This window comes from Danio rerio, chromosome 2 (genome assembly GCF_049306965.1).
Source record: "Danio rerio strain Tuebingen ecotype United States chromosome 2, GRCz12tu, whole genome shotgun sequence".
Taxonomy (NCBI): Eukaryota; Metazoa; Chordata; class Actinopteri; order Cypriniformes; family Danionidae; genus Danio; species Danio rerio.
The window spans coordinates 61222501-61240769 of record NC_133177.1 but is presented as its reverse complement, the minus strand read 5'-3'; the positions used below and the strand labels follow the sequence as shown (position 1 = coordinate 61240769).

At 37.5% G+C, this 18269-nt stretch overlaps 3 protein-coding genes across 5 annotated transcripts in view; all 3 read left to right on the top strand.

Moving 5' to 3' along the window:
* lingo3b (leucine rich repeat and Ig domain containing 3b) overlaps positions 1–18269 on the top strand; it is a 790077-nt gene that overhangs the window by 447146 nt on the left and 324662 nt on the right. The window lies entirely within an intron of this gene.
* si:ch1073-325m22.2 lies at positions 1034–11361 on the top strand. The gene is given in 3 exon segments (NM_001190806.3): positions 1034–1151; positions 3476–3599; positions 10969–11361. Coding segments are annotated over 2 exon segments (171 nt in total). The 5' UTR covers positions 1034–1101; the 3' UTR covers positions 3597–3599; positions 10969–11361.
* The window catches only part of mbd3a (methyl-CpG binding domain protein 3a), a 23986-nt gene continuing 21342 nt past the window's right edge, over positions 15626–18269 (top strand). The window contains exon 1 of one of the 3 annotated variants that reach the window (NM_212769.1): positions 15626–15855. In NM_212769.1, coding sequence (NP_997934.1) covers positions 15746–15855 — 110 coding nt within the window. In that variant the 5' untranslated portion in view covers positions 15626–15745. The remainder of the gene's footprint in view (positions 15856–18269) is intronic. The other 2 variants (XR_012385537.1, XM_005168451.6) reach the window with 2 other exon arrangements.

Here is an 18269-nt window from a genome sequence, read left to right as displayed (position 1 = left end):
TTGGGTCCATTAGTACCAATTGAGCCTGGTGTCAACGCCACAGCCTACCTGAGTATTGCTGCTGACCATGTCCATCCCTTTATGAGCACAGTGTCTCCATCTTCTGATGGCTACTTCCAGCAGGATAACGCAGCATGTCATAAAGCTCAATCATCTCAGACTGGTTTCTTGAACATGACGATGAGTTCACTGTACTCAAATGGCCTCCACAGTCACCAGAGCTCAATCCAATAGAGCAGCTTTGGGATGTGGTGGAACGGGAGATTGGCATCATGGATGTGCAGCCGACAAAACTGCAGCAACTGTGTGATGCTATCATGTCAATATGGAGCAAAATCTCTGAGGAATATTTCCAGTACCTTGTTAAATCTATGCCACCAAGGATTACGGCAGTTCTGAAGGTAAAATGGGGTACAACCCGGCACTAGTAAGGTGTACCTAATAAAGTGGCCGGTGAGTATATGTACAGTATAATACTATTTTTCTGTAAACAAATTCTCAGAATTATAATATCTGAAATATTGCAGATACGAGTTCAGTAGATTAGAAAAATAGATCTTAAAAGACCTTATTAATATGTACTAAATGTCAATTCCAAAGAAAAAAAAAATTCATTTAACAGGGGTAATGCTGCCTGTTTATACAGATTATAACTGAAGAATCAGAGAAAACATGACATATTAAAGTGCATCAAAATTCAGGAGCTTATTGAACATGTATTACTATTAACAGAATCCACAGCAATCTTAAAATATCCAGATGTAACCGTGTGCAGTCAGACGATAGAGAGATTTTATTCCACAGATAATCGTGCTCATGTTTAGAGCGCCTCCTGCTGGACATCAATTATTCGACTTTTTTAACACTATAATTTTTTGGATGTAAATTTACATAAATTTACTATTAAATTTAAGATTAAATAACAAAACATTGTACTAAAAGATTTTATTCCGAAATTCCCTTGTAAATTAATGAATCTAACGCACTTTTACTTTAGGAACTATTAATTTGTACCTGCAGAACTTCCGGTTGTGTTGACACATCATCCGCAGTTTCCTGCTGGTTTGTTCCTGTGCTGCTGCTCTTCACGTTCATCCGAGAATGTTGAGCAAAATAATCGGAAACAAATACGCGTCCATCGCGAAAACATGGTAAGTACACGGTAAAACTCCGCACTGCTCCGTCAAACACCGTGCTGTTTCATTAGTGTTATGTGTTGATGTTTTTCAGCAGTTTTGTCCTTGTCGCGACCTGTAGCTGCTAATGCTAACGCGCTCAGGTCAACACAACACACACACTGTGGAGGTCTGTGTGTGTTTAATTGATTTATCTTTATATTCACACCGTTTTAGTAACCTTGTTTAATGTATGTGATAGTTATTAATACAGATGATTAACTTATATGCCAGTACACTCACCTTTCTAAGGCTTTTTAATAAAATATAATATATAAATATAATAATAATCAAAAATATAATAATCTAAGTAATATATAGACAGAGCTCTGAAGAAAAAATAATGATTATTTTAATGTATCTTTTTTACAGACTGTAAATATTGGGAAAAAATGTATGTGTGTAAAGTGTACATTCTGGATATATATATATATATATATATATATATATATATATATATATATATATATATATATATATATATATATATATATATATGAATTGTCTTGTATAGTACATATAATGAGAATAATAATAAAATAACTAGTGCCAGTAAAGTAAATCAGTGAGATCTTTATGGCAGATCCTTGCAGTAAATGCACATACATTTCACAGTCCAATAATACACACTCACTGGCCACTTTATTAGGTACACCTTATTAGTACTGGGTTGGACTCCTTTTTTCTTTAGAACTCCCTTAATGGCAGAGATTCAGCAAGGTGCTGGAAATATTCTTTAGAGATTTTGCTCCATATTGACATGATAGCATCACACAGTTGCTGCAGATTTGTCGGCTGCACATCCATGATGCCAATCTCCCGTTCCACCACATCCCAAAGCTGCTCTATTGGATTGAGATCTGGTGACTGTGGAGGCCATTTGAGTACAGTGAACTCATCGTCATGTTCAAGAAACCAGTCTAAGATGATTCACTCTTTATGACATGCTGCGTTATCCTGCTGGAAGTAGCCATCAGAAGATGGAGACACTGTGCTCATAAAGGGATGGTCATGGTCAGCAGCAATACTCAGGTAGGCTGTGGCGTTGATGCTCAATTGGTACTAATGGACCCAAAGGAAATCTCCCCCACACCATTACACCACCACCACCAGCCTGAACCGCTGATACAAGGCAGGATGATCCATGCTTTCATTTTGTTGATGCCAAATTCTGAGCCGAGCATCTGAATGTGTCAGCAGAAATGGAGACTCATCAGAGCAGCAACGTTTCTCCAATCTTCTATTGTCCAGTTTTGGTGAGTCTGTGTGAATTGTAGCCTCAGTTTCCTGTTCTTAGCTGACAGGAGCGGCACCCGGTGTGCTCTTCTGCTGCTGTAGCCCATCCGCCTCAAGGTTGGACGTGTTGTGTGTTCAGAGATGCTCTTCTGCAGAGCTCGGTTGTAGCGAGTGCTTATTTGAGTTACTGTTGCCTTTCTATCAGCTGGAACCAGTCTGGCCATTCTCCTCTGACCTCTGGCATCAACAAGGCATTTGCGCCCACAGAACTGCCGCTCACTGGAGATTTCCTCTTTGTCGGAGCATTCTCTGTAAACCCAAGAGATGGTCATGCGTGAAATTCCCAGTAGATCAGCAGTTTCTGAAATACTCAGAGCAGCCCATCTGGCAGCAACAACAATGCCACGTTCAAAGTCACTTAAATTCCCTTTCTTCCCCATTCTGATGCTCGCTTTGAACTGCAGCAGATCGTCTTGATCATGTCTACATGCCTAAATGCAGTGAGCTGCTGCCATGTGATTGGCTGATTGGAAATTTGCGTTAACGAGCAGTTGGACAGGTGTACCTAATAAAGTGGCCGGTGAGTGTAGATTAATAAGACTTTATGTAAATATTTAGTTGTATGATGAAAGAAGTTTTCATGTAATGCAACTCATTGCTGATGATTATGGGGCCGATCACACTGAACGTTCCAAAAACGTGATGTGCACCGCTCTGCCTCTTTTGTTGACAAGAAAAAAAAATAAGCACGGTGCGCTTTTTATGTTGCTAGGCAACAGCTGAACGTTGTTTGCATGATGAATGTTCATCAAACAGTTGTTTTAAGGCTTGGGCAAATCAGTCCACCATTGTGGAACACTGAAAGCAATAGTTCTAGAAAAAAATCGTTTAATACAATCAAACATTTACTTTAGAAAAATCCGATTTCACACAGAAAGAAATGTGGAGATTGTGTTAAGAAGAACAATTGTACTTAAAGTCCCATTGACCATCATCATAAAACTATTAAAGGGCCACCAGAGAATGAACAACAGACATATAACCTCTTCTGTCTGCTTTTCCAGGGTCCCCAATCTTGTTTTCTGGGGGGGAGCAGGAGGTGTAGTTTTTGTCCACTTCACCGACTGGCGGCTCATCCTGGACTACGTTCCCTACATTAACGGAAAATTCAAGAAAGATGAATAGAAGGTTTGCTCTTTTCATCTCTCAATAAGCTCTCTTTAGTAACTGTGTTAAAGGGGCTGTATCATGCTCATTCTGCCCAGTCTCATTAATCTAGAGAAGGGGTGTCAAACTCAGTTCCTGGAGGGCCGCAGCTCTGCACAGTTTAGTTCCAACCCTAATTAAACACACCTGATCAAACTAATTGAGTCCTTCAGGCTTGTTTGAAACCTACAGGTGAAGCTGCGGTCACACTAGAGTTTGTGTGTGTGAAATTCTGTCGTGCGGCGCTGAGAAAAGGGGCGGGAATAAACAAGATTATTAGGCATTTAAAAAAAGCGAGCGATTGCTCCATGTTTTAAATGTCTACCCAGAAAGGTCATGTTTTGATCGCCGATTGGTCTCGCTCAGTCAAGTGATGCGATTTCACAGGTCAAAGTTCACCAAGCTTAAACTTTGCATCGCAGCAACCTGCTAAATTTGACGCATGACCCTGCGTTTCCGGTCTGATGCATTCGCATGTGTATGAATGGAAGTCTATGGGAGGAAAAGGGTTGTTGCTGGAGCGGATACGTTTGCGGCCGCAAATTAAAGCAAATTATTTCTCTTATTTATTAAATTTCTCATTTGTTGTATTTTATTAACGTCTACCCCCACCCCAACCCTCACAGTAATGTAAAAACTGTAGTTGTACCGAGTATTAGTTATGTTATCTATTAAATTACCCAATAAAATGTATTTTTTAACACCTACCCCCACCCCAACCTTCACAGTACTGTAAAAATATTATTTATTGTTATACAGTGTCATAAAAAAATGCTGCTTTATTAATGTGCATATCGCACTTCCGGCCGGCCGCATATCCGATCTAGACTTTACCGAGGAAAAGCCCAGTGTGACCGCAGCTATAGTGTGTTGGAGCAGGGTTGGAACTAAACTGTAGGGCTGCGGCCCTCCAGGAATTGAGTTTGACACCATTGATCTAGAGAGTACCTATAGCAGGGGTGTCTACACTCGGGCCGGTGTCCTGGAGAGTTTAGCTCCAACCCTAATCAAACACACCTGAACCAGCTCATCAAGCTCTTACTAGATATACTAGAAACATCCTGGCAAGTGTGTTGGAGCTAAACTCAGCAGGACACCGGCCCTCCAGGACCGAGATTGGACACCCCTGACCTATAGAGTAGACCTCTTGGTCAGACTCTGTGATAGTTGTTTAACACTTGTCTATAGTTATTTAATCTAATAAACTATACAGCGATAGGATTGTGCATTAGATGCCTTCTTGTGGTCAGACACGGTAACACTCACAGTGCATTATGGATGTTTTCTAGCTGTACATGGGACATAGATATATACACTAGATGTCGCCTGGCCTATTGTTGTCTATTGGACGGAATGCGTCAATAGCGCCGCCATGTTGCTCCAGGGTAGCGCTCCTTTGAAATGAATGCGGGACCAAGGTACAGTGGAGGACTGTAGCCATGCAAAGCCGAGATATACACATATATCTGTGATCGGGAGTTTTCCTGGATGTTAGTGTGTAATTTTTTTTTCTAATTACGAAAATTATAATTTTACATCACTTTTCTACATTGATGGATCAGTGACCGCACGGGCATTCCTGACAAAAAGCTTGTGTTTGTGTGTACAGAAATGTACTATTCACCCTCCCTGTTAAATTTGATCTAATCATGTCCTGAACACAGCTCCTCTCCTGCTTTCACTCCTCATACTGACGGAGGGAGCGATTCGTTTGTGAATGAATCCCCCGAACGACTCTTTCACTAACGTTAGCCGACAATAATACAAGTGTCTGGCAGCGCAGCATCTCGTTGTCATATTTCTTTTGCATTGTTTGCTGATTTTATTCAACAAAACCAGCATAAGCCGAGTGTTTAGTGCGAGTTGGAGCTGCTTTGCTGTATGGTGAATGCAGTAAGTGACTGTTATCATCAATAACGTTACCTGATTAGCACAAAAGTTCAGAACATACAAAAACAGAAAAAAACTTAATATTACCTATGAAATGTTCTGCCTTTGTGCTTTGTTTTCTTTGTTTGCTCGTTACTACACCCGTAGACAGCGCTAAAGTCCCGCATCTTCACATAATAACACAGTGTTGACTAGTGCGGTTGAATGACATTTGTCCTGGGAGCACTGTACCAATGTGGCGGCGCTACTGACGCATGCTCAGGGTCCCTATGCGATATCTAGTGTATATATCTATGTACATGGGAGATATATCTAGCTGCAGAACCGCACATGCTTCCGGCACACACAATTTAGGCAAACCATATATGGTAACTAACTATATGGTAACTGCCTAGGAGCATTATCGCCACCTATTGAATTTCACAAATATGGTTTCCCCATTATATCATTATTATATCGTAACGATCATTTTAACATCTCTGCCGTTTCTGAACTCAAATGATATAAATAAAAATAATTGGTTAAACACTTAGCCTAATGCATGTGCCCACATTCACAAAGAAAACATAATAGACCGTCTCATTGTAGGATTAAGTGTAATAAACTAATTCAGGATCTTAATATTAGCATACTTGGTTCAAATCACTTTGTTGTAAAATGTAAAAAGCAAACAATAATGTGTCACATTACAATAAATTGGCGAGGCGCAGTAGGTAGTGCTGTCGCCTCACAGCAAGAAGGTCGCTGGTTCGAACCTCGGCTCAGTTGGCGTTTCTATGTGGAGTTTGCATGTTCTCCCTGCCTTCGTGTGGGTTTCCTCCGGGTGCTCCGGTTTCCCCCACAGTCCAAAGACATGCGGTACAGGTGAATTGGGTAGGCTAAATTGTCCGTAGTGTATGAGTGTGAGTGTGAATGTGTGTGTGGATGTTTCCCAGAGATGGGTTGCGGCTGGAAGGGCATCCGCTGCGTAAAAACTTGCTGGATAAGTTAGCGGTTCATTCCGCTGTGGCGACCCCGGATTAATAAAGGGACTAAGCCGACAAGAAAATGAATGAATTACAATGAATTACTATAGTTACTCTTTTAAACAGCATATGATATAGTTTGTATATTATATTATCTTAAATGATTATCTGATTATAAACTACTGTCTTTTACTAAACTGTTAGCAACTGTTAGTAATATATACATATATATATATATATATAGTAAGGGTGTAACGATACGCATATTCGTATTGAACCATTTGGTACGAGACATTTGGTTCGGTACGCATTACAAACCGAACGATTCAATTCAGACTAACATCTAAAAAGATAAGAAATAAGTACAAAATATAATGTTTTGAGTGCAGCAACGCTCAACATGGCATCCCAAATGACATGGCAGACAACATGCTGCCTTCCCCACTGTCATGTTAAACCGTAGATGATCGCTTTTGAACTCTGAATAACACTTTATTAAAGCAGGCGCTCATTAGCAATCTTGCTAGCTTCTGTGTCAGCCTGGCTGCTCGTGCTGGCTCCGCCCCCGTTGCCCCAGCAACCCTGGAGGCCCGACACAAAAGAGCCAACCTCCAAACACTACTCCAGGCATGCGCTGCACTCACTCGCAAAATGGCTAGTAACGTTAATGTAATCCCAGACATCCCAAGTCTCCTGGATGCCCGCAAACGAATGATAATCTTCCGGAAATCCCCGCTCCTTAAATACGTCACGCACTCCTCTCCACAGCATCCCTCCCAGCTTTTCAGGTACGTTGGGCACAACTCACCCCGCCACTTAAGCCTAGTTCACACTACAGGATTTTAAACATCAGCAGATCGCTGTGCTGTTCACACTACATGACTTGACTTTGTGTCTTTTAATCTCTGTGGTGTTCACACTACGCAACACTCAGTGAATGATCCACAAGAGGGGGGTCACACACTACATGATCTGACAACAACTCATTCCTCATCAGCTCATTCAAGCTACCAAACCACAGCCAATGAAAATTTGAGGGAGGAGTCGTCAGAAAAAGCTGAACACTATTGGCTGCTTGTGTGCGGATTACATCACTGACAGCGTTTCAAGCTTTGGAGAAAGCATTTAAAAACATCGTCAAATCAGCTGATTTATCAGCGCATTAATCACTCATCTGCAGGTTCCAGTGGATAGACACACAGAGAGTTTTTAATTTTTGTAATTTTATAACTCTTTGAAATAAAACAAACATATTTATAACACCCTGCCGTTTTCTAACTATCAGTGTATTTCTTTCTGACATTGTTATTTTTTTATTACAAAACAGTAAAGAACTGAGCATTTCTGCCTTAAATTACCATATTGGTTAAAATGACTGCATGCATGTCTGATACTTTTCCCTGTGACTTTAAATATGTGTGCATTTTCTTGCCTGGCAACTTCCTGCTAACATAAACAAAACTTTCTGATGGCAAAAACATCAATTTACTTCAGATATCTTTCAAAACAGCAGATTCTGTGCTGTGAAATAGCTCCTGTTTGAAAGTGAAAATGAAAGCCAAGACCTTTAAGTGTTTTAGTATCTTAACTACATATTTATAGGCTGTATTACCAAAAAAGATGATATTTTTAGGGTAATGTGTCATTAAATATGATGCCAGACATTCAAAGCTTATTTTTAATATCTCAATAATAGCTTTGAATGTAAATATGTTGTGACAGTATGGCGTTTCATATGAGAACGGTCAGAATGAGCAGTATGGTAATTCTAATAGTTACAGAATTCTAGTTCCACTGTTTATATAGCTTACTCTCATGTCTGTGCTAACACAGAATGAAGCGAGTGCACCGATGCCCATTCTGACCAATCACAGATGTTTCTGCTGAGCTCCTGAACACACAGGCATTCAGCTCATGCTGATCTGCTCTCTCATTGGCTGCAGCTCGTCACTACATCTGACCACACGTGGGGTTGAGTCGGCCGACTGCTCTGGAATATTTAGCATGCTGAATGTTGGATTTCCGTCTGCGAGGTGTCGGCGACGCGTCAGCGAGCCTCGTTGATGCGTTGTTCAGTAGTTCACACATAAAGAGCGCCGAGCACCCGCAGATTTCTTCCCGATCACAGCCCGATCTGTCGGCGAGCTCGTTAACTTCCAAATCGGGCTCAAATCAGGCTTAAAATCCTCTAGTGTGAACTAGGCATTAGGTACATCACACACACACACTCCCCCACCGCTCTTCAGATATGTTGCGCACCATCACCGCTACCAAGAGAGTGGTGGAAAAAAAACATCTGAGAGATCTTAATCAGTAGTGGAAATGGCGGGTTTTAAGAAAATGTTAAATGTTATAGAGCCCCGTTACATTATTCCTTCATAAGCCCATTTCAGTCAGATAACTCCTGCTTTCAGATCCACTGAAATGGCAGGGGACGGTCAAATCAAGCAGATCTGTGCTGTGCTGACACTCGTCTTTCTAAAAATAAAAAATACTTAATTGATGGAAACTGAGCTCCATATAAAAGTAAATTGGTCTTTTCTTTTTTCTTTACTGCTACAATATTATGTTTTTTTTTTTTAAGCGGCTTTTTGGTTTTGAGTATAAAGAAGGTTTTGTTTTATTTGCTGCTAAGCAGAAACCCCGGAAGTAAAGCTCTGTCACTGTTTAAAGTAAAAGAAAAAAAAACAAGATCATACTTTAATGATGTTAGTTTTAATACTTAAAAAATAAATTAGAGAAATCCTCTGGATTTTTTATTTTTTTTTGCTGTATCGAAAACATACCGAACCGTGATTTTTTTTTAACAGTTACACCCTATATATATATATATATATATATATATATATATATATATATATATATATATATATATATATATATATATATATATATATATATATATATATATATATATATATATACATATATATATATATATATACATATATATATATATATATACATATATATATATATATATATATATATATATATATATATATATATACATATATATATATATATATACATATATATATATATATATATATATATATATATATATATATATATATATATATATATATATATATATATACATATATATATATATACATATATATATATATATATATATATATACATATATATATATATACATATATATATATATATATATATATACATATATATATATATACATATATATATATATATATATATATATATATATATATATATATATATATATATATATATATATTCTTCTTCTTGTCAGCTTAGTCCCTTTATTAATCCGGGAATGAACCGCCAACTTATCCAGCAAGTTTTTACACAGCGGATGCCCTTCCAGCGGCAGCCCATCTCTGGGAAACATCCACACACACACACACACACACAAACACTCATACACTACGGACAATTTAGCCTACCCAATTCACCTGTACCGCATGTCTTTGGACTGTGGGGGAAACCGGAGCACCCGGAGGAAACCCACGCAAAGGCAGGGAGAACATGCAAACTCCACACAGAAACCCCAACTGCGCCGAGGTTCGACCCAGCGACCTTCTTGCTGTGAGGCGACAGCACTACCTACTGCACAACTACCGCGTCATATATATATATATATATATATATATATATATATATATATATATATATATATATATATATATAATAATTAGTATTATTATTACCAGTTAATTTTTTGTTGCAACTATAATTACAGCAAATTACCAGTACTTTCAGGTTTAAAAACAATACATTGCTTACTTTTAAATTACTATAGTATTTAATGTGAGAAATCATGAATTAAAAAGTTATTAGAAAATTAAGCAAATAAATACAATTAAATCGCTTGAGTAGAATGATAATAATATAATGTCATTTATTACATGTAAACAGATTTTTATTTCATATAAAGCTGTATTATTGCCTATTAAACCTGTCCAATTTAGATCGTTCAGCAAACGAGTATCTGCTATATTGACTCTGTCAGATATTAATGAATGATCATCTATGATAGAAAACTGTTCAGTCTGTTATATTGAATGGCGATCGGAAACAGCGCTCCCCATTCGCTCCTCTTGATCGCAATGTTTGTTAAATAGTAAACACTATTGTTTATTGTGTACAATATTTATTAACAATATACAATTATATCGATGACGATGTCCAAGAAGACGTTAATAGCATTAACATCTGCCGTAACCATATATGGTTTGCCTAGATCGAGTGTGCTGGATTGTGTGTGCCTGAAACGTGTGTGTGGTTCTGCGGGTCTGCAGCTGGATGTTATTGGTGCATGGGTTGTAGACTCATTATTGCTGTGCATGCTGGGATTGATTGAGTGCACTTCATAATGTCCACTATGCTTCCGGACACCATTAGAAACGGCTGCTCCCTTGTTAAAGGTGTCGTTTTTGAGCCGTAAGTCAACAGGAGGATTGATGTGACTTTGTTTTGTTGATGTTTTTCTGTATGTCGTCCTGCAGGTCAGTGTTGTCTAGTGGACTGTAGATGGAGACGGGGCTCAAAACATCTGAATCAGACCCCTCTGTTCATCAGCTGCCAACAAACAGTGTGATATTTATTTCAGGAGCTTTGGATTGATTTGCCCTGCTGATCCTTCAGTGTGGATGTACACTCATGATGTCCAACAATCAACATTGGCTGATGGAAAAGCAGGAGGTTTTTATTCGACAGCATCACTGTTTGATTCCTCTGAATCCTCCTGGAGTAAATACACCGTCAATCATTCTCTCGTTATGAATATCCTCTGCGTGGACCTGAGCTCTGTTTGATCGCTCTGTTGTGTTTTCCGTGTCATCTGCAGGTTGATGCGGTGCTTTAATAAAGTACTTTAATGTGATCACCTGTCATGCATATGCATATGAGTTTAACTCTATTCAATTCATTTTACATTCACCTGATTACTATTTGCACGATGGCTCAGTGGTTAGCCTCGCAGCAAGAAGGTCACTGGTTTGAGTCCCAACTGGGTCAGTTGGCATTTCTGTGTGGAGTTTGCATGTTCTCCCCGTGTTGGCGTGGGTTTCCTCTGGGTGCTCCGGTTTCCCCCACAGTCCAAACACATGCGCTATAGGGCAGGGGTGTCTAAACTCGGTCCTGGAGGTCCGGTGTCCTGCAGATTTTAGCTCCAACTTGCCTCAACACACCTGCAAGGATGTTTCTAGAATGCCTGGTAAGAGCTTGATTAGCTAGCCCAGGTGTGTCTGATTGGGGTTGGAACTAAACTTTACAGGACACCGGCCCTCCAGAACCGAGTCTGGACATGCCTGCTATTGGGGAATTTGTGTGTGTGTGTGGGGTGGGGGGGGGTGTTTCCCAGTACTGGGTTGCAGCTGTAAGGGCACACCCTGCGTAAAATAAATTCTGGAATAGTTGGTGGTTCATTCCACTGTGGTGACCCGTTATAAATAAGGAACTAAGTCAAAGGAGAATGAATAAATGAAAGATTGTGGAGCACAAAACTCTTAAGTTGCTCAGGTGTATTTGTAGGAGTAGCCAAAAATACACTGTATGAGTCAAAACTACAGATTGATCTTTTATTCAATGATTAGAATACTCAGTAAATGCTCCATAAAGACATTTAGTACATTTTTTATAAATATTTTCAACTTTAAAGATGATTTTCCTCTATATTTTTATTTTTCTGAATTTTCTCTAGATTCCAGACTTTAAAATATTTGTATCCTAGACCAGGGGTCTGTTCTTCGTACCTTGCTTAAATGATCTAAGATGATTTGGCAGATCCTGGATCTTTTAATCTTGATAACTGATCTCTCGCTAATTTGGTTCTTCAAACAAGCAAATCAGATTAGAATGTCTGGATGAACTGATCTGAGATCGCTGCATGTGTGGTGAAGGACAGATCTATCGATCCTCGAAATCATGATCAGCAATGCAACGATTGGCTGACGGCACAGCAGCGTAATGACATCATCTGATTAATATTCAATTATCCATGTGAGCAAAATTACATCAAATTAGCAGTAAACGGCTTGTTTAATAAGACACGAAAGAACTTTCCACATTTGTTGTGAGCTGCAGGCTTTACACTTTCATTTGTCAAGTCAAGAGTATTCATCATGTATTTCAATGCAAATAAATATATTTAGTTCTACATTTAGAAAATATTTGCTTTATTATTGTAGCCGTTTTTTAATCGGTGTAAAGAATAACTGGTTGTTTACAAAAGCATTTTCATATTGGTAAAGGCGTCTGCAACTTTTGTGAAGCATCAAATCACCGTCATATTAACTATCAAAACATGTTTATGACTGCATAAATGTATTATTGCTTTAAAAAAGTCAAATATTGTGCATTTCTATTATACACAATTTGTACTAAAGCGATCTAAAAAGTTCATATCAATAAGTTTTCTCTTTGCACTAGCAGGTGGCAGTCTTTGTACTTTCATTTCGAGGGTGCAGATTGCATACGTTTTATTAATATGTATAACTTAATTTATTTTATTAATGACTATAACTTCATATATATAGTTAAAAAATATGTACCATTTTCCCAAGTGTATATAACTACTACTGTTAGAAAATATCAGAATTCGGAACACACTTTCTGTGTTATCTTTGCTTGAACTGAGCCGATCTAATCCTGTTTATATGAATTGAACCTGCTCCCGATCAGGTTTGAGCTAGCAGAACTGTTGCCATGACAACAACTCTCAGATCAGCTTTGAAGAACAAAACGATCCTGGATCATGTCAAATCGTCAATATCCAAATCTAGCTAACTGAGTAATCCACGTACGAAGATCGGACCCCAGGCTTGAACAATCCTGTTCCTGGAGATCACCGTCCTGCAGATTTCAGCTGCAACCCTGATCAAACACACCTGCCTGTAATTATCACGTGCTCTTCAGGTCCTAATTAATTAGTTCAGGTGTGTTTGATCAGGGTTGGAGCTGAACTTTGTAGGAAGGTTGATCTCCAGGAGCATGGTTGAGCACCACTATCCTAAACACAACTTCTCCAGTGGTGGAAAGACTACTGAAAAATCATACTCAACTAAAAGTGCCATTACTTGCCTAAAAATGTAGTGCAAGTAGAGTAAAAGTATCTGTTGTAAACTTACTCAAAGTAGGAGTAAAAAGTAGCCCTTTTAAAAGTACTCATGAGTAGTGAGTATTAGGCTGTGAAAAGTTGATGCATTTACATGTAATTTGTGGATGTGTGTAAACGTAACATTCTGTAGTGCATGTAGTTGTTGCCCAGCAGGCACACATGTCATAGGATGTTAATATTAGGTCAGATTTAGGTTGTGATGTCAAGTGACCAAAATTCAATGTCCAGCCAGCGTCTAAGGATAACGTTATTTTGATGTCCAACAACGTTAAATGATGTTGATATTTGGTTGATTTTAGGTTGTGTTTGAAAGTGACCAAAATCCAATGTCGAGCCAACATCTTAAACCAACACTTTTAAACTGGACACTTTTAATGCTTCCAAACAGTTTGCTGCAATAATAAAGCACACATTTCTTGAGGTAGTTCATTATGATGCGATTTACCTTCGAAGAGTGATTTAATTGGACAGGAATCACACGACTGAATTTGTTAAAATCCATAGACAAGAAAACAATAGTGACTGCAGGTTGAAGGACAGTAGTGGAGTAAAAGTACAGATACAGCACTAAAAATGTACTCAAGTAAGAGTACACATTTTTAGCACTACTCAGTACATTAAAATTCCTGAGAAAAAGTTATTAATTATAGTAATTTGAATATTTGTAATTAGTTACTTTACACCACTGAACTTGTCCTAACACACCATGATAAGATCATTCATGACTGTTTGATCATCCCAGTCCTTGATCTGTTTTAAAGTAAATTATCAAGTGTTTTTTACTATCATTCACGACTTTACCTGCTCAATCAATTGCTTCAACCCCCCCCCCCCCCCCGAAAGCTGCTCTATTGGATTGAGAGCTGGTGACTGTGGAGGCCATTTGAGTACAGTGAACTCATCGTCATGTTCAAGAAACCAGTCTGAGATGATTGAGCTTTATGACATGCTGCGTTATCCTGCTGGAAGTAGCCATCAGAAGATGGAGACACTGTGCTCATAAAGGGATGGACATGGTCAGCAGCAATACTCAGGTAGGCTGTGGCGTTGATGCTCAATTGGTACTAATGGACCCAAAGAAAATCTCCCCCACACCATTACACCACCACCACCAGCCTGAACCGCCGATACAAGGCAGGATGATCCATGCTTTCATGTTGTTGAGGCCAAATTGTGAGCCGACCATCCGAATGTGTCAGCAGAAATGGAGACTCATCAGAGCAGCAACGTTTCTCCAATCTTCTGCAGTTTTGGTGAGTCTGTGTGAATTGTGGCCTCAGTTTTCCTGTAATGCAACTCAGTGCTGATTTCGTGTGTATACAGTGTTCATTTTTATTTTATCTTTTATTTATATTTCTGTGTTCTTCGTTTCAAGTAACACAATTAATATTTCTAACTATAAAAACGTTTTTTTATTTTATTTTTATTCAAAAGGAAATGTGTTTTATGATGCCGATATTCATTATATTGATGTAAAATAATAAATATAATATCAATTATTATGCTTTTATATAAAAAATTGTATACTTATTAATATAAAAGTAAGATATTATATAAATGCAATAAATATACCGATGTTAATATAATATTAATTAATATTATATGTTAATTAATATTATATTAATTCCAGAATTAATATAATATTTATTATTATATGCATATTTATTTATGTGTTCGCTGTTCACTCCGGTTTCCCCCCCACAGTCTAAAGACATGCAGTATAGGTCAAATGAATACGCTGAATTGGCTTTACAGTGTGCAAGAGTGTATCAGTGTTTCCCAGTGTTGGGTTGCGGCCGGAAGGGCGTCCGCTATGTAATAACATGCTGGATAAGTTGGTGGTTCATTCTGCTGTGGCGACCCTTGGTTAATAATAGTAACTGATTTATAGTAACTCCACGGGTCACTATCGCTAAACTATAACTTGACGAAACGCAGATTCACATTTGTGTTTCTGTACAGTAACATTCTGCTGTTTTTCGAAGTGCACAAATATGAAGCATGAAGGTTTTTCATGACTGCAGGTGAGTGAACTGCGAGTCGACTCGTTTGACTCGGAGACTCGCGAGTCAGAGTTCGTGAGGTGTGCTGGATAGAGAGCAGCGCGCGGCCGCTCTTAACCCCTAATATCCACCGATTCTCCTTCCAGAGACTCCGGGAAAATCATGGAGAGGAAAAGGTGGGAGTGCTCGGCTCTCCCGAATGGTTGGAAAATGGAAGAAGTGACCAGAAAGTCGGGCTTGTCCGCGGGGAAAAGTGATGTCTATTATTTTAGGTACTGCAGCGGGATTAGCCTGAGCCCAGAGAGCAAAGACAAAAAAACTGCCTTTTCTATTACTTAACTATCACTAGTTTGAACTCATTTGGCTAAGCGAGTCCTCTAGTAGGTTATTATTGCAGATTATTGCTGTTTTTGTTGTGCTTTTGTTAAACTGGTCGTGTTTTGTAGTGTCGTGTGAGTGTGTTAGCGGTGATCGCTAATCCGCGTTAGCAGCATGCTAGCTAACTCATTGTTTTTGTTTGGTTGTGTCTGTTGGTTTGGTTTCCCTGTTGTTTTATGCCAGTTTACACTGAATTAATGCTTCATTATAGTGTGACTATAGTGGAGTTTGCGCTGTAGTACTGATAAAGAGTAGCTAGTTTCGTTTAGACATGCAGGAGTTGCAGAAGTTTGTGATTCATTAATATTCGCTGCATTATCAGTAGCGGGACGTGCTGAAATATTGAATATTCACTGTGTTTAATGTAGATATTAAGTTAGCATATAATCTTGAACCTAATGATCTTTTACACAGATACTGTATTGTGGCACAGTTTTGTGTACAGCTCTTGACGAAATTAAGAGACCAATTGCTAATTTTAATATTCGTTTTATTTTCTAAATATCATATTTCTGTCTGTCTATCTATCTGTCTATCTATCTGTCTGTCTGTTTGTCTGTCTGCCTATCTGTCTGTCTATCTATCTATCTATCTATCTATCTATCTATCTATCTATCTATCTATCTATCTATCTATCTATCTATCTGTCTGTCTGCCTATCTATCTGTCTGTCTGTCTATCTGTCTGTCTATCTATCTATCTATCTATCTATCTATCTATCTGTCTGCCTATCTGTCTGTCTGCCTATCTATCTATCTATCTATCTATCTATCTATCTATCTATCTATCTATCTATCTATCTATCTATCTATCTATCTATCTATCTATCTATCTATCTATCTATCTATCTATCCTTGTCTGTCTATCTATCATATATGCCTATATCTTTCAGTCTAACTGTCTGTCTATCTGTTTCTCCTGTCTGTCTATCTTTCTATCGTTCCATCCATTCATCTGTCGTTCCACCCAACCATCCATCTGTTGTTCCACCCATCCATCCATCCTCATAAAATGTTTATAGACAACATAATCTCAGTCTTCAGAATGGTTAAGAAATGTATATTTGCTAACCAATTGTCAAAAAAAGCAAAAACAAATAAAGCTATAAACCACTAAGTTTGGCAAAAAAAAAAAAAAAAAAAAAAAAAAAAATATATATATATATATATATATATATATATATATATATATATATATATATATATATAATAAGTTCAGACCTTTACAAAAATACAAATCAACCCCATATACCTAGTAAATCTAGAGATTATGGTAGATTAATAATATATTTATTTATTGTGTTTTTTTTTTAAATATATATAAAATTATATATTTTTATTTGTGTAAATTAGTGCTGTCAGAAGATTGACCGCATCCAAAATAAAAGCTTGTATATACATAGAATACAGTTGAAGTCAGAATTATTAGTCCCCTTTAATTTTTTTTCCTTTTTAAATATTTGCCAAATGATGTTTAACAGATTCAGGAAATGTTCACAGTATGTCTGATAATGTTTTTTCTTCTGGAGTAAGTCTTATTTGTTTTTCTCCGGCTAGAATAAAAGCAGTTCTTAATTTTTTTAAAAACATTTTAAGGTCAAAATTATTAGCCCCTCTAAGCTTTTTTTTATTTTCTCGATAGTCTACAGAACAAACCATCATTATACAATAACTTGCCTATTTACCCTAACCTGCCTAGTTAACCTAATTACCCTAGTGAAGCCTTTAAATGTCTCTTTAAGCTGTATAGAAGTGTCTTGAAGAATATCTAGTCTAATATTATTTACTGTCATCATGACAAAGAAAAAAATAAATCAGTTATTAGAGATGAGTTATTAACACTATTATGATTAGAAATGTGCTGAAGAAAATCTTCTCTTCGTTAAACAGAAATTGGGGAAAAAATAAACGGGGAATAATAATTCTGACTTTACTGTATATGTATACTGTATATTAGGGCTGCACAATATTGGAAAAATCTGACATTGTGATATTTTGTTTTTCTGCAATATATTATTACTACATGAACACAATCTCACATTTACATAGATTGGGGTGGTTTTGCATGGATGTGAATCATATGTAAAATAATTAACAAATTACAAGCAAGAATAATTACAACAGAGCAATAGAAAAGATAAAGTAAATAGTACTTTATGAGTTCGTGGAGTCAAAAAGTATTTGGTACAGAAATTGAATAATGAATTGTAAAATAAGTCTAGTCTTCATTGTAATAATTTAGTAAAATTATACTTTATTAAAGTTACAAATGTACTTTTTTTTAATGCCTAAATGCTTTAAACTCTCTT